The 20,526-nt window shown below is 59.9% G+C and overlaps 2 protein-coding genes across 6 annotated transcripts in view; one reads left to right on the top strand and one right to left on the bottom strand.

The window, feature by feature from the left end:
- The window catches only part of BICDL1 (BICD family like cargo adaptor 1), a 78,563-nt gene extending 74,395 nt beyond the window's left edge, over positions 1 to 4,168 (top strand). For all 4 annotated transcript variants that reach the window (XM_045841933.1, XM_045841913.1, XM_045841924.1 and 1 more), the window contains one exon: positions 2,356 to 4,168. In XM_045841933.1, the coding sequence (XP_045697889.1) occupies positions 2,356 to 2,517 (162 nt within the window). In that variant the 3' untranslated portion in view covers positions 2,518 to 4,168. The remainder of the gene's footprint in view (positions 1 to 2,355) is intronic.
- Positions 4,169 to 4,302: 134 nt separating this feature from the next.
- RAB35 (RAB35, member RAS oncogene family) lies at positions 4,303 to 20,526 on the bottom strand. Of its 2 annotated transcripts, XM_045841947.1 has the most exons (6): positions 20,301 to 20,496; positions 14,985 to 15,035; positions 11,983 to 12,106; positions 8,004 to 8,128; positions 7,790 to 7,914; positions 4,303 to 6,590 (listed from the first exon to the last, which is right to left on the bottom strand). In XM_045841947.1, exons 1-6 carry the CDS (start codon positions 20,350 to 20,352, stop codon positions 6,462 to 6,464), a joined length of 606 nt encoding a protein of 201 aa, XP_045697903.1. In that variant the 5' UTR covers positions 20,353 to 20,496; the 3' UTR covers positions 4,303 to 6,461. The 2 variants fall into 2 exon arrangements, with proteins under 2 accessions (XP_045697903.1, XP_045697912.1); XM_045841956.1 differs by lacking the exon at positions 7,790 to 7,914 and having other exon boundaries at positions 6,484 to 6,590; positions 20,301 to 20,526.

The raw sequence follows: 20,526 nt of genomic DNA, 5'->3' as shown, positions 1-20,526 counted from the left end.
GTTTAAATTCGCTAGAAAGAAGCAGCTGTTAACTTGGAGGGCCCAGGAAGCCCTGTAAAGCTGAGTGAAAATTCACAGGGGGATGTAGTTCAGCAACCCTCAAGTTGCCAGCAGCTGCTGTCCTTCCCTTTCTAAAAGGCCAGCTTCCTTTTTCCGAAGAATGCTGTCCGGGTGCAGGCCTGGGGAGTAAGGGTCAGTGTGTCCCTGCAGGACCACTAGTTGCAGAGCCCGGGCAGCCCACCCCGTCTCGGGTCTAGCTCGGCTCTCTGCTGGACCACAGCTGTACTTGCTTTTTGCTCATGAGGTTAGGGTGGTACAATTTCAGGACATGGGTGCAACCATTCGTGTTGCTCCCCAAGAAATCCTAACCAGGCTGATGAAAAGCCACTTGCAGCTTTACCAGGCAAGCCCCACTGTGGAGGGCAGGTTGTGGGCGACCTTTCCTCCAGGGGTCCTTCTGAGCTTTGACCCTCCCCCACCCCCCCAGACCTGGTCCCTGGCTCCTAGGCCAGACTGCCCTGGCTTACCGTCCTGTTCTTTTTTCTTCTCTCCTGGCTACAGTTTGCTTCCTCAGGGCTTTTTACTATCTGGCTCCTTTGGTTTCTGATCTAGTGGCCTTTCTCAGTTCCTGTATCAACAGCTTTAGTTGTACACCCCTCCTGCCTTTGAGGTGAGACTGGGCCCTCATTCCGCCCGCACTCCCCCCACTGCCATCGAAGCCCCATCCCTGCTGCCCCCCTTGTGGCTCACTGTGTTCTGTGTGCTGGAGTCTGGCATCGTGTCTGTGCCGTGTGCCCTGCCATCAAGTCCTGGCCTCCCTCCTCCCATCACCATCATGTCCAGCGAACACGGCAGCACGTGGCCCAGCACCAACAGGCTGACACCTGGTTCTTGGTGCCACCGCCTCATAAATGGGTTGCTTTGGCCACAGACGTGACAGCAGGCGTGGAATTATGACCAGCTCATGGATGTGCGTGCATGGTATTCTACAGTGCTATGTGCCATAGCATCACCTGGAGAAATTTTAAAGGATAAAAAAAGGCAGTTTGCAATGTGCCAGAATAAACACTGGCAGCTCTGAAAGGGTTTCTTTCTGAAGGACGCTCTAACATTCCTAATGTTGCACTCAACAACGTAGATTTTATTAAGCACGTCCTGAGCACAGGGCACTGTGCTGAGGATTCGGCACTGGGACGCTACAAGTAGGGAGGATGTGTCCTTTCTGTAAGGAGGGATGAAGTCAGGACGATGAGCATGAAGGAAGATGGGGGTAGGAAGAGAGGAAGGCAGGGGAGCAGGACCCGAGCAGAGGAGGAAACAAGAGGTCCACACCTGCGGCCGCCTGGCGATGTGGCGAGAGTCTGTCTCACACTGAAACCTGCGGACACTCACTTGACACCCAGTGGTGTGGGGGCAGGAGGTGCTGGGCAAGCTGTTCGGGGAGGGGGGCGGCCAGCCCCACTTCCTGCCCTCAGGAGCAGCTGACTCACTCCAGGGTTTAGCCTGTGGCTCGCTGTCTTTTCACCAGGACATTCCAGAGCCCGCAGGGTCCGAGGGTGAAGGAATCAGGCAGCGGCTTGTCGTGTTCCCTGCTGATGTGAACTAGACAGGCTTAACCGATAGTCTTCCCAGTGTTAGTGGCAGAATGTCTTTGTCAAATGGAGTCTTGCACAGAATCAAAATCTAGCAACCAGAGCGCAGCTGCTCTGTCTGGAAGCTCCTCCGTGGAGTCAGAGCTGCTGTCCTGTAAGGGGGAGTCGGTGAGGGGGCTTCTGGGCCACTTGAACAGACTGGTAGGGAAAGGTGCTGCCCCAGTGAGGAGGCTAAGGAAACGGGCCCGAGTTAAAGCAAGACAGGCCCTGAAGTGGTGATGCCCAGGTCTCTGCCGCAGATGGGAGCCTCGTCGCAAGGAGGGGGCTGGTGCATGGGGTTGTCCTTGTCACATGTAGCTGCTGGTGGTGTCAGCAGCTCAGGCCGGTAATAATAATTATCGAGGCCAAGCTCTGGTATGGAGCTGGCGGGCAGGGTGGAGAGACAGACAGGAAGGACCAGCTGCAGCCTGTCTGCGCCCATAGGGACTAACCCTCTGTGGGGTCAGTCAGCGGGGGGCAACGCTGTTGGGGAGAAGCCAGCCCCAGTCCTGAAGCGAGGCGTCACGAGGCTCCCGTGCATCCCGGCGTCTACGCTCACTGCTTTCTTGGTTGGGGCAGCCCCGGCTGCAGCCACTCATCATCTCATCCCTCATCCTCATCCTCCCTCATCTCCCATCCTTCAGTCCTTCAGGTCTTTTTGTCACCTCCCTGACCAGGGTCAGGACACTGCTCTGCTCAGCCCCTTCCGTTGTGCTCTCTGCAGGATGACATGCACAGGGTCATTGACCGGCAGCTGATGGACACGCACCTGAAGGAACGGAGCCGGCCTGCTGCTGCCCTCTCCAGGGCCCATGGCGCGGGCCACGGGGACGAGCCCAGCACCACCGAAGGCAAACGGCTCTTCTCATTCTTCAGGAAAATTTGAGTTGGGAGGAATCGGGCCAGCGAGGATGGGCGGACTGGAGGCAACTGAATGGGGTGCGGGTGTTTGCATGCAAGAGCCTCCCCTGGGCCGGGCAGGAGCCCTGTGCCCGCTGCCCAGCCAGGCCCAGCCCGGGCTTCCCGAGGATCCGCCGTCCTTGAGTAGGGCTCAGGCCCCCTCCGGAGTGGCCAGCCCCGCCCACCCCTCAGTGGCTCCCTGGCCCAACCCCAGGCACTGCTGCCCTCCTGTTGGGAACACGGGGAACAGGAGAAACAGGCCCTCTCTGCATGCCTCAGGAGGCTCCTGCTGCCCCCGCTGGCCTGAGCCTCCGTCCCTCCCCCGGACCCTGGCCCGGGGCGTAGGGGGAGGTGGCCCCTCACCCGTGTGCATGCACCTCTGCCGGGAGCACTGTGGGCAGGAGACCCAGCCTGTGGGGCCTGATGGCTGGGGCCGTTCTCTTGCGCTCTGCCACGGCTTGGCTGAGGCCATCCCAAGCCCAGAGGGAAGACGGGCCTGTGCCCCTTGGCATCACTGCCCTTCCTCTCTGGCCTCCGCCAGTGCAGGCCTTCCCCTCCGCAGGGCCGGGCGGGCAGGGCCAGCCAGGCTTCCGACGGGCCCTGGGAAGGCTTTAGCCACCCAGTCCTTCCCCCTTCGCGGGGCCAGGGCTGGGAGGGGTTCTCCTCCAACTACAGCGCCCTGCTCCACTCACATAAGTTCTTGGTTCAGCCGAGCACGTCCAGGCCACAGAATGGCCCCAAAGGGGTCTGTGGTCAGCCACCTCCACCTCAAGGGCAGCGCTGTCACCACGGGGTGGACGCCTCTGGATACTGCCCACTAGGCCTGCAGAAGGACGAGTCCTGCAACCTGCTGCTCCGGCTCCTCCGGCAGCCACTGCTCCTCCTCTGCTGAGGCCTCACTCCGAGGCGCCCAGGCTGAGCAGCCCGTGGGCTGCTTCCCCAGGATCATCTCCCTCCCTCACCTGGGAAAAGCACAGCAGGGATGAGCGGAAAGAATGTATCTATAGATATGTACATACCACAGTGCTGTACTTTTGTATGTAGCAATCATGTAAATACATGTATGGATTTTATAATATACATATTATATATAAAAATCTATAAAGGCATATTTTTAGAAAAACAGCGCACCACTGCTTCTTTTGAAAATAGTATAAGAATAAATTGAATTTCTACAGAGCTTCCTGCCTTAGTCATTGGGTGCCTGGAGGGGCTGTTTGGTGGGAACGCAGCTTACCTTTCAGAACCGCCACTGGCTGGCACGAAGATGCAGAAACGGTGAGGCCCCCACACACTGGGGAAGTCACCTCACACACGGGGACCCAACCAGTGGACTTAGCCAGGAAGGGGCACCTCCCCTGCAGGGTGGAGGCATCCTGTGACAGCTGTTTTGGGAGCTGTGGTTGAAGGCACAGCCTCCACACCCACCCTGGCCTGGGCTCCCTGCCAGCGAGGGCTGCAGTCGCCCGGCCACAGGCCAGCCCTCCAGCTTGGCAGAAACTTCAAGTCACATCGCTGCAGGCAAAGCTTCCACTGCATCCTTCCGGGCGTGCAGGGAATAAACAGGGCACTTCCCCTGGCATCTCACCACACGTGCCCTCAGCCAGCGCAGCAAACCAGAGCAGCTCAACCTGGACCAGCCTATCGTGGAGAAATGAACTTGGCTTCTCAGAGTGTCCCTGTGCCTAAACCAGAACAAACGAGCTGGACACAATGGGTGGAAGAAGCCAAGCCCACCCAGAGCACAGCTGGAGGAAACGGACCCCCGAAGAAAATTTGGCAGCTTGAACCTTTATTTTTAGTACTTTTTTTAAAAAGCATAATTAGAAACTTTCAATACAGAAATAATCCTAGCAAACCATTAAAAGTTTTGTTTTTCGACAGGATTTCGCATCAGGTTCACCAAGACGTCGGTCCAGCCCTGTGAGACCCCCACCCCCACCCCCTATTCATGCGTACTAACACTCAGCGGGACAGACACTGTCGTCACCAAAATCGCCCCACCACCTGGGTCTGGACGTCCCGCTGCCAGGAGCCATGAGGGTTTCTGGCCCGGGCCGGACACTTCCAGGGCCCCCTCCTCGTGCTGCTCGAATGTGCAAGCACCGCCTCGCTGGCGTAACCTTACTGCTCCGAGTGGCACGTGCTGCCCACCGCAGGACCAATCATCAGCCAGGACAGGCTGAAGACGCAGACCACGCTTCGGCTCCTGGCCCCCCAACCAGACGAGACCACCTGTCAGTTGGTCACAGCCCTCCCCCCGCTCCACAGCACCACCTTCCCGGACCCACAGAGCCCCCCCACCCCCCATCCTGCAGCTCCAGAGGGAAGGCCTGTCACATGGAACCCCAGTGTTTGGCAGTTTGGGGAAGAGGGGAAACAGGTCAAAGGGAAACCCCCATTTTGATTAAAAACCCCTCAACAGTGTTCTCGAGGCGAATCTGCAGTGTGGTCTGTGATGTGATTGTCCAGTCAGGGCTTCGCCTGGAAATTGCCTAGGAAAGGAAATCTGGTAAAACACATCATGGTGTTGAAATAAATTATTCCCAGGTTACATGATCCTTTTAGGGGAAGGGTGAATGAAGTGTCCCAAGGAGGAGGGAAGGGGACAGCAATCATGTGCATTGAACCCTGGTGTTTCCTCCGAGGGACCAGGGTAGGTAAGCGGCTGGCTCCCAGCCCCAGGTGCTGTTCCTTCCCACCTGCCGGGGAACCCTCACGCCGCAGCCTTGACACAGAAACCATTGTCAGTGAGTGACAACAGGCTGCTGCCACCCTCCCAGAGGCACCCTCCCCACACTCCAGCGGCACCCACGCCCCACACTGAAGACTTAGGTACTAAGTGGGAGGCCCTGGGCCAACACAGACAAGGGTGAGAGGCTCCTCCTTTCCCACCAAGAAACGTTCCGGAAGGCAGAGCTGCGCTGCCAAGAGCCCAGCCCCGTAATGCCAGGAAGCCATTCACTTTTTCTAAAAACACCGGGCTCAGAGGGGAAGCCACCACTTGCGGCTGCTGTGCCAATCAAACCCCAGGAAGAGAAATGTGAGGAACTTAATTCATTTGATTTGGCGTCGCTCTCTAGCTGTTAAAATAATGCTCCTGAGCCCCATCCCTGCATGAACACACCATCTTTCTGCTGGACTGACACAGGTTGGTATAAATAGAAGCCCCAGCTCCCCTGGGTTTGTAGCTCAGAGGCATCTAGAAGGCAGGACGAGATATCTGTTGGCCAAAAGGCAGGAGTGTCTCCTGTGGAACCCGAGGGCTGGACCAGCTGAGGGCAGGACCTCTAACAGGAACCCCAAGCCTACCTCAAGGTCAGGCCTCCCCAGCTGGCAGAACAGAGAAAGGGCAGGGCAGGGAGCTGGGCTGGGAGCACGGACGGCAGAGGCCCTGGAGACAGGCGAGACCCTCCGGGCCAGGGACAGAAGTCACCGACGGCCTGCGGCAGAGAACAGTAACGCGGAGCCCCCTCCACCAGCCCAGGTTGGCAACAGATGTGGGTAGAACTCGATCCTGTCTCTCCGGAAGCTGCTGGCGGCGGCAAGATGGGATGGGGACAGAGGGTCTGCGGCAGCAGGCTGGCGCTAGGGAGGCAAAGCCAGAACAGGACGAGGGTGGAACGGCTGGTTAAAGCAATATACACTATGTACAAAACGGTTAATCAGTCCGCTCGCTGGCAGCGTCCTCGCTGGGCCCAGGCGCCTCGGCCAGGGGCAGGGGCACCAGAAGGGAAGGGCAGGCGGTCCAGGCCCTTCTTGGTGCTCGCGGGGAAAGGGAGGAAGTGCACGTGGCGCCTCCAGATACAAAAACGTGGAGAGAATTCTTTAAATAACGGCACGAAACTGAGACTGTCCCCCGAGGGGCCCCGCGGGCCTCGGGCCAGGGAGTGGCCGCAGTGCAGTCTCTGCAGGGGGCTGGGCGAGGCATTAGCAGCAGCGTTTCTTCCGTTTACTGTTCCTCGTGAGCTTCACCACGTCGTTCTGTTGCTGCTGCTGCTGTTTCGCTAAGTTGTCTTTCTTCGCTCGGAGGACCAGCTCTGTGATGCAGTTGAACATCTGTGAGGACGAAGGGGGCAGGGCGGGCCTCAGGCCTCATGGGGAGGCCCCGTCTCGGCGCGCTGCCTGTGCCGGCCAGCACGGCCACCCCCGCCTCCCGGGGCCCAGCTTTCCAGGTCTTGTGAATTTTCCAGTACATACGTCCTCACATCCTTTCCAGAAGGAGGTGGTGAAACATAAAGGTCAATCCCTCAGGATTTTCCAGTCTGCCCTTTATGTATGTCCCACCCCTTTCCTCCCGCTGGAATCTTCGGACAAGACAGATAAAGGTGCCCCTGCTCTGGTGACAGACTAGAGGGACCCAGAGCCTGTCCACTCCACAGCACCTCACTGCACATTCTGCCTAGAGCCTGCCCCAGACCCCAAGACATCCTTGCCCTGCCAGAATCCACCTCCCAACCCACACTGCTGTTCTCGACTCCACTGGGGAAGGTACCATTGAGCACTCGGCAAAGCCTGCTCCACTTTTTGTCCTCAGCACCCAAGGAGCAGGGCCTCTCACCCCACCCAAATCTAGAGAAGACACACACGGAGTCCAGGGACGGGAGGCCACTGCCCAGGGGGTACGGGCCCCCCGCAGGCCCCCATGCAGAATGGCCCACACTGCAGCCGGAGCCCAACTGAGGCGCCCGGTGCCCGGGATGCAGCGGGGATCCCGCCTTCTCTGGGCCTCTGGACCCCGCACAGCACGGGCAGGACCCGCCCAAGACTGCGCGTGCAGCCAGCCGGGGCGTGTGGCAGAAGGGCAGGCTTCTCCCCCACAGACTCCCACTACCGTCCTGCGGCCCTGCAGAAGGGGCCAGGGGCTGCCCCGGGGCGCAGGCTCAGCTGGTCTGTGGGGGGCTGGTCTGCGGGGTGTGCGCCTCCGCAGCGGGCGCCACCGGAGTCCTGGAGGCCAGGGCCCCTGGGAAGGCCGGAGGGCTGGGTGGGAAGTGCACCGCTGTGGGGTGGGCGAGGTCCTCACCCACCTCAGCCTCTGACCGTCTGGGTGACAGTCCTTGAGCTGGAACCGAGCTCCCACGTGAAACGTGGGCACAGCGGACCGCCAAGGACCGCCGGGATGGGAGCTAACACCTGCAAAGGGCCCGGCAGCTACTGCAGCATCTCCTGCTGGCCGCCGGGTGCCCCGGGCAGGCTGGCAGCGGGGAGAGGAGGGCCGGGCCCGCCCCGCCCCCACCCCCGCTCCGCCCAGGCCTCACCTCCTCCACGTTGACGTTCTCCTTGGCGCTGGTCTCGAACAGCTGGATGCCCATCTGCCCGGCGAACTTGTAGGCGTCTTCCGTCTCCACCACCTTCCGCTCAGGGTCGTCGTTCTTGTTCCCCACTTGGAGGCGAAGCAAAGTCAGCTGGTCCTGCAGGGGCACCCCGGCACCCTCCACCCCACTGCCCCCACCCCCGCCAGCCCAGTCTCACCTAGTATTCGGCATACGTCGTCACAGTTCTGGTTAATTTCGTGAAGCCACCGTTTGACATTGACAAAGGACTCGGCACTGGTGACGTCATAAACCACGATGACCCCGTGGGTTCCCCGATAATACCTGTAGGGCCGGGGTCTGCGTCAGAGCCTACACAAGACCTGCCGGCCCTTGTCCAGAGAGAGGCCAGGAGCCGGGAGGGGACTAACACTTCCCAGCGAAACTCCCAGAGTCTCCGGTCCGCCTGACCTCGCCTGGACTTCGACCCGTGCCTCGGCCGGCAGGAGGGGGGCTCAGCAGGCAGGGGGCACCGGTGAGCAGGGAGTGCTGGGCCCCAAGGTGGGCAACCAAGTTGTTCAGAGTCTGCCACTTGCTGGAAACTTCTTTGAAGTTCTTGTTTTATTTTTAAAACTCAGCAAGTTCTGCATATGACATCATACTATCACTATCCTTGTTTCAACAGTCAAAAAATGCTCTCTCCTCAGATCTTAGTAAAATGCCACTCCAAGACAGCGTACCATTTGAGCGACCCCGCCTAGGCCTGCACACCCTCCCCTGGGGGCAGACGGGCACCTCCCGTCCTGCCGCTCACCCCTGCTGCTGGCAGGCAGCGCACGGAGCCGGCGTGGCACGCAGGCATCCCGCACATGCCGCCATCCTAGGTGCAGACCCCTCGGCCGCAGTCAGCCCGAAGGTCCAGAAGGCCACAGGACGTAAACGTCCCCCTCAGAAACTACATCCCTAGTTCATTCCCATGGTTCAGCAGGACAGGCGGAGGACGTCAACCCGGGGAGGAAGAGGAGGACAGGGCCTCGCCTTTCCCTGGAGAGCCTTCCCGGTGCCCTGGCCGACACTGCGTGACCTGCAGAGACGCCCACCCTGCACAGCAAGAACCACTGCCCACGGCCTTGCCAACTCCCAGCAGTCAAGCCGCCCAGGCACTGGGCCCTCCGAACCAGCCCCGCCCTCTGGCAGCTGCTGCCGAGATCTCGCGCCTGGTTGTTAACAGTAGTTCAGCTGGGTGGACACCCACCTGAGCAGGTCCAAGTGCGAGCCAAGAACCAGGGGAAGAGACGACTGTCCCCTGCCAGCAAAGTGTGAGCGTTTCCAAACTCTCCTTTCTAAAGACTCCTGGAAGGTGCCGCACGATACCGACAGCTCTGGCCCCAGCACAGAGCCCCCCTGCTCCCGGGAAACTGCACCTCCTCTGGGGCCCAGGCAAGGCCTTTATCAGAGACAAGAGACCAGAGAGAGGCGAGCAGGGCGCCAGTGCCTCGGACCCCCGTTACCACCGCCATCAGTGATCACTCCCGCTCCCCACAACTTCGCTCCGTGCCGCACAGCACCCAGCGCTTTCTGTCCACTACCCAACTGACGTGTGCAACAGCCTGCTATGACTAACAGGACAGCTGCCATCTCACCAGTGAGGGCGTGAGGCTGAGCGACCTGCCTGAGGTCGCACCACCGACGTCAGGGAGCCTGGGCGGAACCCCAGGGCCAGGCGTTGAAGGGGCTTCCCTTCCTCGTGGCCCCGGCCTCTTGTCTCACTGCCCGCTCCTCGCCCCTCCCAAACCCACGCCCCAGGCTGTAGGCTGGGCAGGCAACACCCAGCGACCCAGAGACTGGAAACAGAGACAGCGGGCCCGTCCCGGGCAGGCCAGCAGGCCGCAACTTCAGCTTCCCTGGCAGTGCCCCGAGTCAGGAAAAGCCGCACAGCCGCACTCCCATGCGGCGACCACCCTGGCCCCTGGAAAACGCGCTCTGGGCCTCTTCCCAGTCTCCTCCTTTCTCCGCCAGCCGCCATCCCGGGGTGTCAGGTCTTTCCATGGCCCCTTGGCACAGACGGCAGAGCCTCCTGCCTCATGGGGGGCGGAGTCAGGGGCCCCAACACGGAGCTACCCTCAGCCTCCCCAGACACACAGGACGGCCAGCAGGGGCTGGCCTGGTGCCCACAGCGCCAGGGCACGGCGCTGCCCCCTGCTCAAGCAGCCTGGAACACACATACTGCCCTCAGGCCACTGAGTGGCTCCGTCTCCCCAACAACTGAAGGCGGCCACTGACCCCTCCCCCGCCCTGAAAGGAGCTGAGCTCACAGCAGCCAGGGAGGGGCCACGGCTCCTCTGCTGAAAGGGCCCTGGCACCCCAGGGCCCACTGCCCTGGCTCAAGCATTTCTCGCGGCCACAGGCCCTGTAACCTCTGCTGCCCTGAACCCCCCGACTGGAGCATCTGCCATCTGCCCCAGCCCAGTCCCCTGGGGGTGCAGGGTCAGCAGAGAGCAAGGCCGTGGGCCCGTTAAAGGCAAGGGCTTTGATATCAGACCTCAATTCAGCTCCTGATTAACCAGCCAACCTAAGTCACTTCACCCTCTCTGGGCCTCACTCTTGTTTATAACATGGAAATAACCACACAACGTTTTTATCAGGGTGAAATGAAATGAAGTAGGTAACGTCCTTAGTGGCAGTTCCAGCCCAGAGCAAGGACATCCGAGGCCAGTGCTCTGGTCTGACCAAGAGGTCTTGGTCGTGTCCAGACCTGGACACACGGGCCGCCCAAAGACGTCTATCCCACCCCAAGGAGCCTCGGACCCCAGCTGCCTTCCTCAGGGCCCCGCTAGCAGTCACAGACGCAAGGGGACCCAGGCAGCTCACCAGCAAGGGGTCGTAGAAGGCTGTACTGCGCAGCCACCAGGCTGGGGCTCCTGGGGCACGAGTCCCACTGCAGAGCCAGCCCAGGGACGGACACCCCCAGAAACCGCTCGGGGCCCACCCCCTGACCAGAGCCACCCAGCCAGCACCTCCTAGAGTCCCCCATGCTCCCAGCCACCACTGTGGGGACTCTTCGCCCCTCACACTGCCCACCCACAGGAGGTCCTGAAGCCAGCCTGGGGCCCGACCCAGTTCCATGCTGAGGGGAGGAAAGGGATCCCTGGCCAGAGAACTTCCTCACCCACCTTCCCGAGAGCCCCACTCACACAGGGACCACGGGGGACAGCCAGAGGACAGGCCTAACGCAGAGGCAGCGACTGCACGGCTCCTGCGCCGGTGCGCACACCACCGTGTGCAGCTCAGGCTCTGCCACCACCGGGAGCAGGGCCCCCCAGCAGTCCCCTCATCTGCAGAATGAGGGCAGTCACGGTGCGCCCGCAGAGGGCGCCAGGAGACCCACCCTCCCGAAGCCGCAGCACAGAGTCCCCGGCGCACAGGGCTCCGAGTTAAAGCGAACCCTGAAGACGAGGCACAGGTCATTTGGGCAACCTGCCCGAGGTCACACAGTGGCACAGAAATGTAAATTCTGAACCATTTGCCTTCAAAGTCCTGCTCTTCCCTGGAGCCTGTCCCATCAACAGCCCGAGAACCACGAGCCTGTCCACAGGACTCAGCTGTCTGCAGCTCCAGCTGGGCTGCCCTGTCTGCAGCTCAGAGTCGCCCGGGTGCTGCGGCAGCACGGGAGGGCAGCCCGCTGGGGGAGCGGCTCCCAGCAGCCAGCTCTGGGGAGGCTGAGCGGCGACCTCTCGACAGCCTCCCGTGCAGCAGCTCCCCGTCCAGGTGTCCCCGCGGAGAGCAGCCGGCTTCGAGAAGTTGGGGTGGGTAACAGGAGGCTGCACGGCTGACCCCATCTGTCACTACTGACGCCCCAACAAGGTAACTGGCACTGACTAACTGAACACCGGGGGAAGCCGGTGTCACCACTACCCCACTGTACACACAGGAGAGCCAGAGGCCAGACAGCAGGCTGACTGTTCTGCACTGCCCTGTCCGCCCCAGGGGCAGGGTGCTCGGCCACCACCCACTGCCCACCGCCCACCCATGGGCAGCAGCCACACCTCACCCCTCTTCCTCTCACATCTTCAGGAAGAGGGGGGCTCGCCAGCAAGGAGCTTGCCTCCCGACAGCCTCAAGGGCCCACCCCAGTGACATTTCTACCACGACCCGGACTAGTCCCATGCCGGTGGCCAGGGAGGCCCAGCCCGACTCACGTGGAGGTGATGGTGCGGAACCGCTCCTGCCCAGCTGTGTCCCAGATCTGCAGCTTCACTTTCTCCCCGTTGATCTCCACGGTCCGGATCTTGAAATCCACGCCGATCGTGGTGATGTAGCTGCCTGCACAGACACTCACGTTAGCAAGGCCCACGGCAGCCCCGGTCAGACTGAACTGCCCTCGCTCTGGGTCCAGCACGGTCAAGGTCCCGGGGAGGTTAGGATGAAGGAGGAAGACAGTCCTGCTGTGACGGAGCCACACAGACAAGGTGAGGGCACAGACAGGACACAGTGAAACACTGACAAAGACGACAATTTCAAGAGTGATGAGTGCCACAAAAGAAATAAAGCCGGAGACGTCACTGGGGGTAGGGACAGGGTCTTTTAATTAGGGTGGCTGGGCTGTTCGTTAGCTGTGGTCCGAGAACTGCAGGAGACTTACCATGCAATCTGCATTTTTCTTTTCCATTCTATTCCAAGCATTTTAGATGACCCACAAAATTAACTACCTAACACACAAGTCATGACCTGCACTTTGGAAAGCAGTGCTCCAGGCAGAGGAGACAGTAGCAAAAATAGCAGTGAGGGCAGGGGGTCGCGTGAGGTCAAGCACAGAGGCAGAGGCAGGTGGGGGTGCAAGGCCGGTCTCGGGCACTTGTGCCAGCGGGAGAGCTTGGGCTTTCTCTTGTGTGCGACGGGAAGGCACCGGGGGTTTCAGCAGAGTGTGAGCTGCATTCTAAGCGGCTCTCCCGGGGCGTCCGTGTGGAAGACGGAGAGCAAGAGAGTTTCCGGCCAACGTACCAGCCCTGTCCAGGCTCACCAAGGCCCAGGTGCTCAGATGGCACCGTGTCGCTCCCGTGGGAGCTTACAGTGTCACAGCGCTGCAGAGCAGACGGGACACACGCACAACTGAATCTACAACGTGTCCAAACTCCCAAAACTGAAGGAAAGGTCAAAGTTCAAGGTGGGTGGCGATCAAGGAAGGCTTTGGGGAGGAAGCTGTACGGGGGCCTAGCTTGAAAGGACAGGTAAAATGTCAAAGGCTGAGATTAGGTGGGGGGAGACATCCCACCCAGAGGGAAAAAGCAGAGGCAAAACACAGCGAGAAAACACTCGGAAAGGAGCCAGCCCCGGCACTGTGCGAGCGCCGGGTGCCGCCGGGGAGAGCGGCCCAGCACCTCCCGCGGCAGGCGCTCGGCAAGCAGCTGGCGGCAGAATGAATGGTGAGCAAGCGAGCCCGTGAAGCAGCAGCAGAATGAACAAACAGTAGGAACACGGAAGCCGGAGAGGTGAGCTGAAAATAGACGATGGAGGCCAGGTTCTCAACTGGGCAGTGTCCTCACAGAGGACACCGGGCAGTGTCTTGAGACATTTTCAGCTGTCACAACTGTGGGGGGAGTGATGTTACTGACATCTGGTGGGTGGAGCCCCCGGATTTCACTCCACTTCCTCTACAGAAGGGCCCCCACGACACAGGGTCACAGGGCCCTGAGGGGCAGCGGTGCCGAGGGGGAACCTGGCTACACAGGCTCCGCTCACCGCGGAGAGGGCCGCTGAGGCGCTGGCGTGGGCGAGCCCCTGGCAGAGCCGTGAGCTAGCAAGGAGAACTCAGCAGTCTGTGGGGTCGGTCGGGGCAAGGCCTGCGGTGCTGCTTCAGGCTAGAACCAGTGAGACACCAGTAGCAGGCGTGGGGAGAGGGGCAAGACTGCAAAGGAGAGCCCTCCAGGAGTGGAAGCGAGCGGGCTGGGGGGTCAGAGGGCATGAGGAGGCAGAGGAAGGTTACTCAGCATGAGAAGCTGGTCCTTCGGTGACCACTCCTGAACAGGAGGCACTGGCAACGACAGCCCGCGGGCGTGTGCTAAAAGGCCGCTGAGCCTCGGCACCACGGCCTGCCACGTCACAGACGACCCTCGCAGCAACCCTTTCCGGAAAGGGCCACGATCGGCCCTCCGTCACAGACGAGCCGAGACTTAGTCAGGCTCGCCGTCACACGGACAACTCTTTCCACTCCGCGCCGCCAGTGCTGCGGCAGGACGACCGCCTGCTTCCCCGCCCAGACGGGCGTCAGCCCGGGGCTCACTTCCTAGTTTCAGCTCTCCGCAGCCACAGCAGCCACATCTCAGGGAATTCCCGACAGGCCAGCCACGCCGCACCCCCGGCCGGGGAGGCCAAGCTGGCCCGAAGCCTCGGCAATGAGCCCGACACAGTCGGCAAACAAAACACATCCACCTCACCGGTGACCGGGGAAACACAGACTTACACGAGACAGCGCTTTCTGCTGACCGGCTGAGCGAAGATGAAGACTACCGGGACCCAGCACTGGTGGGCGCACACCCCGACCTAGCGACCCCTCTGCTACGCAAGGATGAACATGCAGTGTACCCCGAGAAATGCGGCACCGCTGCCGCCAGAGGCTGCCGGGAAGCACGCACACACCAAGAGCACCGTCGATGAGCCAAGTGCACGCACGCGCAGCCCGGGAAACTTCAGAGCCGTGCAAAAGCACCAGGGGTCTGCCGGCGGCTGCGGGAGGGTGGCGCCTGCTACGTGGAGGGGAAGGCCGGTGGCCGGTGCCCCATGCGGCGTGGGGAAGCCAAGTCAGAAAGACAGACGCCGTGCTGACCAGCGCCCCGCAGGGCACCAGGGAGCGTGGGTGAAGGGACAGCTTTCACTGTTCACTTTATGGAGTCTTCCTGGTTGAAATTTTACACAGTCATGTACTAACTTGCAATATTTTTTGACTCGTTTTTTTCTTTTTTAAATGTTGGGCCGCAGAAAGACCCTGGGCGGCCAAAGCGCAGGCCTACAAAGGGCTTTTCTGAACCAGACAGATTAGGACGGACCAGAGAGGCTTCTAACCCGGGCCTCCCGCTCCTCCTTCCCGCGGCCGCAGTCGGATCGGCCAGGTTTCCGACGTGAGGCGCAGGCAGGTGTGCTCCGGCGCCAGGCAAAGGGATTTCAAAACCCAAACACCCCAGCAGCACCCCAAGGGCACACTCACCTGAGAAAGTGTTGTCGGCAAAACGTAGCAGCAAACTGCTCTTGCCCACACCTGCAGCAGAGAAAGCAGGAGATGAGAGGAGGTGCGGCACCCTGGCACCCTCGCTCCGCCCCAGCCCCAGCCCTCCTTCCCCGGGGAGAAGGCAGCCAGGCCTGCCTCAGGCTCAGCGCCCTCCTCAGCGCTGCTTCGGATCTCAAGCAGTGCACACCCAGAACATCCCCCCACCCGATCCCTGACCTTCTCCTCCGTCCTCGTGTAAGACAAGCTGTCCCCAAGTGCCTGGGGAGGACGTGAAAAGGGACTCGTGCCCAGGTCCTGTGCTGGGGGCTAGCCCCAGCAACCCAGAGGAAGGGACCAGGTGACAGAAATAATGCAGGGGACGGTCAACCAAATGACACTGGCCACAGAGCGCATCTGAAACGCAGTCCCTAGACAACTGCGCATTGTGCGGAGCTCCGGTTCACGCGCAGTGTGGGGCGAGGACCTGCAGAGCTGGAAAGAGCCCTTGAGATCATCGGGGCTGTTTTGCAGGTGAGAAAACCGAGGCCCAGGCGACTCAAAGCAACTGCCAGCCATCTTACCCCAGCTGATGCCGCCGCCAGCTGGGTCAGTGAGGAGTAGCCGTCTGCCACACGCCTGTCAGCCCAACAGCCCCCGTGTGCTCGGAGCACTTCACTTGCCACGGCGCCGGCTGGCACACTCGTTCCCAGCACAGGCGGAACACTAAGCTCAGCTTCCCTTTACTCCAGCACACAGCAGCCTCGGCCTGCCAGATGCAACTGTCCTGTGTCCTTCTGTCCCACCCCCTACCCCACCACCCTTACGGCCAGCTGGGTCAAATGACCACAGTAGGAAAGAATTAGCATGCACAGAGCGCCGTGTGCAGTGGGCATTCTGATGCGCCTATGATTCCAACGGTGTCTCTTAAGGTGAGGCAACTGAGGCTCCAAGGGGGTAAGCGGCTGGCCTAGGGGCCTCAGCAGGAAGTGTGAGCTGAGACCTGACCCCAACTCCGGAGCGCTAAAGCTCCTTCCAATACATGCGGCTTGTGGAGTCTTCTTGCTTCTGTTCCAGGAAGCAGAATACAAAGACCCCAAAGGGGCTCCCGCATCTCACTCCTGGTGGACGACTTTTAGCAGCCTGCCTAGAAGCCAGATTCTAAGAGATCTTAGCCTAGAGTCTGAGAAACCCCCAAACCCAGTGCAGATTTTGAGTGCATGTGCATATTTGTGGGGAGGAGCCCAGAGCATTCGCCAGCTCCTCAGGAAGGACACTACCTGGGCCCCCTCCCCAGCTGTGCTTCCCTCACCCTAACCAATCCAGACGTCCTCTCTGATGATCTCACCTGGAGACTCATCCAGGGGAGTACCCTGTCCAGGGGAGCCCAGGAGAACTGGTTTCATGGGGTACACCGGGGCCTGACCTTCCCAAAGGCAGGCTGGGGGTGCTGCGCCCACAGCACCTGCTGCTCAGCCGGCGCCTGCAGCACTCTTACTCAGAACCACTTCCTCATCGCCGCCTCTGCGAGGCTTCCTGCTGAGCCCAAGGAGAGCCCGAGTCCTGGGCTGGGTCCCTCACAGCGCTCTGCCCAGCGCCAACACCCCACAGGCCCTGCCGGCTCCTCTGCTTCCTCCTGGAGACTGGAGACTCCTGGGCCTGCTTACTCAGCTGAAAGCTGTGTCTGGGCAACTAGGCCTGAGTTCCTCTAGAAACGAAATCTCGCCTCACATACCCTGGACATTCAATGCACTGGAAGCCAGGCCCAGCACTTAGTAGGTGCCAAAAAAACACTGTGAAATGGATTTATGACCAAACGGCCGCCAATCACACTGACGGCTATGCTATCTAACGCAAAGACTGAAGCATTAACAGGAACCAAAATAGTGGTTTTCAAACTTCTGGAGGCAGCAGAACACTTTCTTAAAATTAAATGCTATCGGACTCCAGATGAGCTGAAAGAGACCGGGGGACGGTGCTCTCTCTGCACGAAGCAGCGAAGCGGCAGCGGCCCCTCCGGCACGGCCCCTCCGGGTCCCCTGCACTCACCCCCTGGCTCCTCTGCGCTGCCTCTGAAAACCACAAGGCTGCAGACAGACCACTACAGCCAACACCTCGACAGCTCCTCCGAGCCTCACTCTGGGCCTGACACCAACCTCCAGCGCTGCTCTTCCCTTTAAGGAGCAGGCACCCACCCCGAGAAATGTCATCTCCAAAATATCCCTGGGAGCGGCCTCTTTGGAACACACACTGCTGCCATTCATCCCACAGCACTGGCCTAAGGGAGGCAGTGACAAGTCCCAGTCTCCCTTCCCCACAGCTGAAGCCAACAGTCTCCCAAGGGCCATCGCTAGTGTGAAACCAAACCAGTCCACCCCATCATCTTCACCCTGCAAGGGGCAGGGGTTGGCCCTCTGTGCCTCTCGGTGGCCACCATACTCTCTCCCCGCATTCTGCCTCTTGGGCTACACAGATGCTCTGGCCCTCAAAGAGCCTCCACAGGAGTCCCCACCCTCAGCCCCGCTCCTCCCTTGGGCTACAGTTCCCTCGCTCCTTTTCGCTTCACCTCTAGACTGTTGAAGACCTTTAGACCTTCAAGTAGAGTGTTCTCAGTTTTAAACCCGGCTCAGTAGCTAATGTACTGTAGAACTTCAGATAAGTCACTTCCCCTCTCTGAGCCTCGGTTCACTCATCTGCAACATGAAAGGCTTTCACTAGACCTCTTAGGGGCCACTCCAGTCTCCTGGTTCTAAGAACGAGGATGGCTGGCCTGGTGGAGCAGGTGAAATGCTGTTACAAATCAGCCAACGCAGCATGCAAGAGAAAGTGTGGGACCTCAGGCATAAAGCAGAGCTGCAGGAGCTGAGGGAATGTATTCTAGAAACGTATACAATGTGGCAGAGTGGGAAGAAGAACTCTAGATTTATAAAGAAAGAACCTAACATTCACGAGGGCCTACTACTTGCTAGGCCTGACACCAGCTGCCCATACATGAATCTGTGTGCGTTAGTTAACTCCTAGCTCTGCCTCTGATGAGCTTTGGGCAAGTCAGTGAGCTCCTTGGAGCCTTAATTTGCTTGTCTGACAAACCACACAGGCAAAGAGCGAGAACCAGATGAGAGACTGTCTGTGAAATCATCTGATAAACCTTACGGGAGCACCCACTCAAGCAGCCCCAATCAGGGGAGAGCACGGTGTTCCTCTCCTTGCCCAACGGCCAGAGCTTACTTTGCACGCCCCTAAGCATTCAGCTTGGAGCACCAGCTCACTGTCAGGAGAAACTACACGGCAAAGCATCTGTGTCCTCTTCACAGCGCAGTCCTCCACGGTCAGACTGAACTGGGAGCCAGGGAACATCAGTCTTGACCCAGTGAGTCTTCCCCCGCACCTGACTTCTGGGTGAAAAATCAATACCCCGTGCAAAATGTACTGCGAGAAAGGGGGCCAAAATCATCCCCTGGGTTCTACAGAGCACAAAAACCAACGAGCCGCATCTTCTTGCTGAGTTTATGCTTTTCGTTTTGGAGTATCAACACAGGTCTTAGACGTCTTGCGAAAGGATAAGGGCCCCTGACCATAGTGGGCTAACTTTAACTCCTAAAGGAAAGCAATCACCCTGGGGCCAGCCCCTCATAACCAAGGCCAAGGCTGAAATTAAATCCTGTAAACCAAAGGCATAAGCCTAGGGGCCCAGGGGAGTGCCAGAGGTCATCTCCAAGAGCAAGTCTACACAGCCCGTCTGGTTTTCTTTCATACAAACCACAACCCCCTCCTTTCTAACTCCTTCCCCAACCACAGCTACTCTTCATCTCCGTAGTGAGCCCCTAATTTTTCCTCTTACCTCTCCCTTCCACCAGTAACCACGGAAACCTCAGCCATCCTTCACCTGATCCAAACCACCAACCACATCCCAATCCAGCTCCACAGTGAGACCAAAACCCACCTACTTCCCCGACCCAGCTATGACACCGTCACCCAAGTCTCCAACATCAGGGTCTTAAACCCCTCCGATTTGGTCCCCTCTTTGCTTAGCAGCCCATGGGCCCCACCACCAAGCTGATGTCTGCCTCCCGTCACATGACCCCCTTGCCCACATTCAGCTCAGGTCAGGTCTGGTCTGGTCCGGTCTATAAATTCTGCATGCCCCAGCCTCCTTCCCCATCATTTAATCCCGGCGCCTCAGTTACGCTCCCACAAACCTCCTGAGGCCTGCCTCCCTGACCTCTTGGTCACTCCATAAACCCGCATACCTGCCCCACTCCAAACCTCTAAAACCCTCCACCCCTTCCTAGAAACCAGCCTATCACTTCTAAGGACGCTTAATATCCGTTCCTTCTACAAGTATGTGTTAGGCACCCACCAAGTTCTAGGCCCTGCCCTGGGCACTGGAGAGGCTGCAGTGCCCTGATCTAGGAGCTCCCCAGGAGTGTGGATATGGTCCGCACCTCGGCAATCGTGGCTGACCACCTCCAATACCTGTCTCGCATACGGGCAGCACGTAGGAGCAGTCAAACGTGAATACGCACCATGAGCCAGGCCCTGTTCCAGCCACTACGTGTGCGTGTGTGGGGTATCTCACTGAACACTCAATCAGCACAGTGAAGCAGATCTCATTATTCCATTCTACAGACGAGGAAACAGAACCACAGAGATCGAGCCCTGGTAATTAGGCAGCAAATGTGTCAGGCCCTGTGCCAAGTGTGTTACCTGTCCTACCTTATTTAAACCTCACAGTAATCCCACGAGGAAGGTTCTGGGAGCATCCCCACTTTTCAGAGGAAGAAACTGAGGCTTGCCAGAATACTGCTAACCACGTCAATAGAAAACATCTACGCCAGGTCAGTGCTAAGCACTTTTCCAGCTTTATCTCATCAAATACTCACACCACCCAGCGAGGCACGTCCCCACTTCTCAGATAAAGAAACTGAGGCTCAGGAAGGCGAAACAACTTGCCCAAGGTCACAGAGTGAGGAAGCTGGTAGCCCCAAAACTCGAACCGAGGACTCGAACCCAGGTCTCTCCAACTCGAGATCGCGCGACTTGACCAAGGTCACACGTGAGGCAGCAGCGGGCGCGGTGTGTGGACCGGACGCCCCAGCCCCAATCCCTGCTCGCCTGGCTCCTCCGCCTCGCAGTCCCACGCCCCAACCTCTCCTTGGCGCGGCCCGGTGCCCCTCGGCGCGCCCCTGGGACAGGCGGCGCCGGGCAGCCCCGCCCGCCCCGCGCAGGCCGGCACCTCCCCGCGCGTCTGCCCGCCCCAGGCCCCCGCGGGCCGCGCCCGGCAGGGCCCACGCCGCCTCCGGCCGCCTCGGCCCTCACCGCTGTCGCCGATGATGAGCAGCTTGAAGAGGTGGTCGTAGTCCCGGGCCATGGCGGGCAGGGGAGGTGAGGGCAGGCGGACGGGGTCGGTGCTGGCCTCGCGATCCGCAGCTCCCTCTGGGCTGCTCCGGCAGCGGCGGATCCACTTCCCGAACAAACAGCCGGAACTGACAGAAACACCTCCCTCAGCTCCCCCTCCTTCTCCTCCTCCTCTTCAGCAACCACC

Source organism: Phyllostomus hastatus, unplaced genomic scaffold (assembly GCF_019186645.2).
Source record: "Phyllostomus hastatus isolate PE091 unplaced genomic scaffold, TTU_PhHast_1.1 phas_contig_1162, whole genome shotgun sequence".
Taxonomy (NCBI): domain Eukaryota; kingdom Metazoa; phylum Chordata; class Mammalia; order Chiroptera; family Phyllostomidae; genus Phyllostomus; species Phyllostomus hastatus.
Note: the sequence above shows the minus strand (reverse complement) of the source record. Positions and strands in the feature narration are given on the sequence as shown.

Coding starts and splice junctions, on each gene's coding strand:
- RAB35 (XM_045841947.1), bottom strand. CDS start 20,352: ATGGCCCGGGACTACGACCACCTCTTCAAGCTGCTCATCATCGGCGAC. Junction 8,129..11,982: donor TTCCGCACCATCACCTCCAC/GTGAGTCGGGCT, acceptor CCGGCCCTACAG/GTATTATCGGGGAACCCACG. Junction 6,591..7,789: donor AGAACGTCAACGTGGAGGAG/GTGAGGCCTGGG, acceptor TCGTCCTCACAG/ATGTTCAACTGCATCACAGA.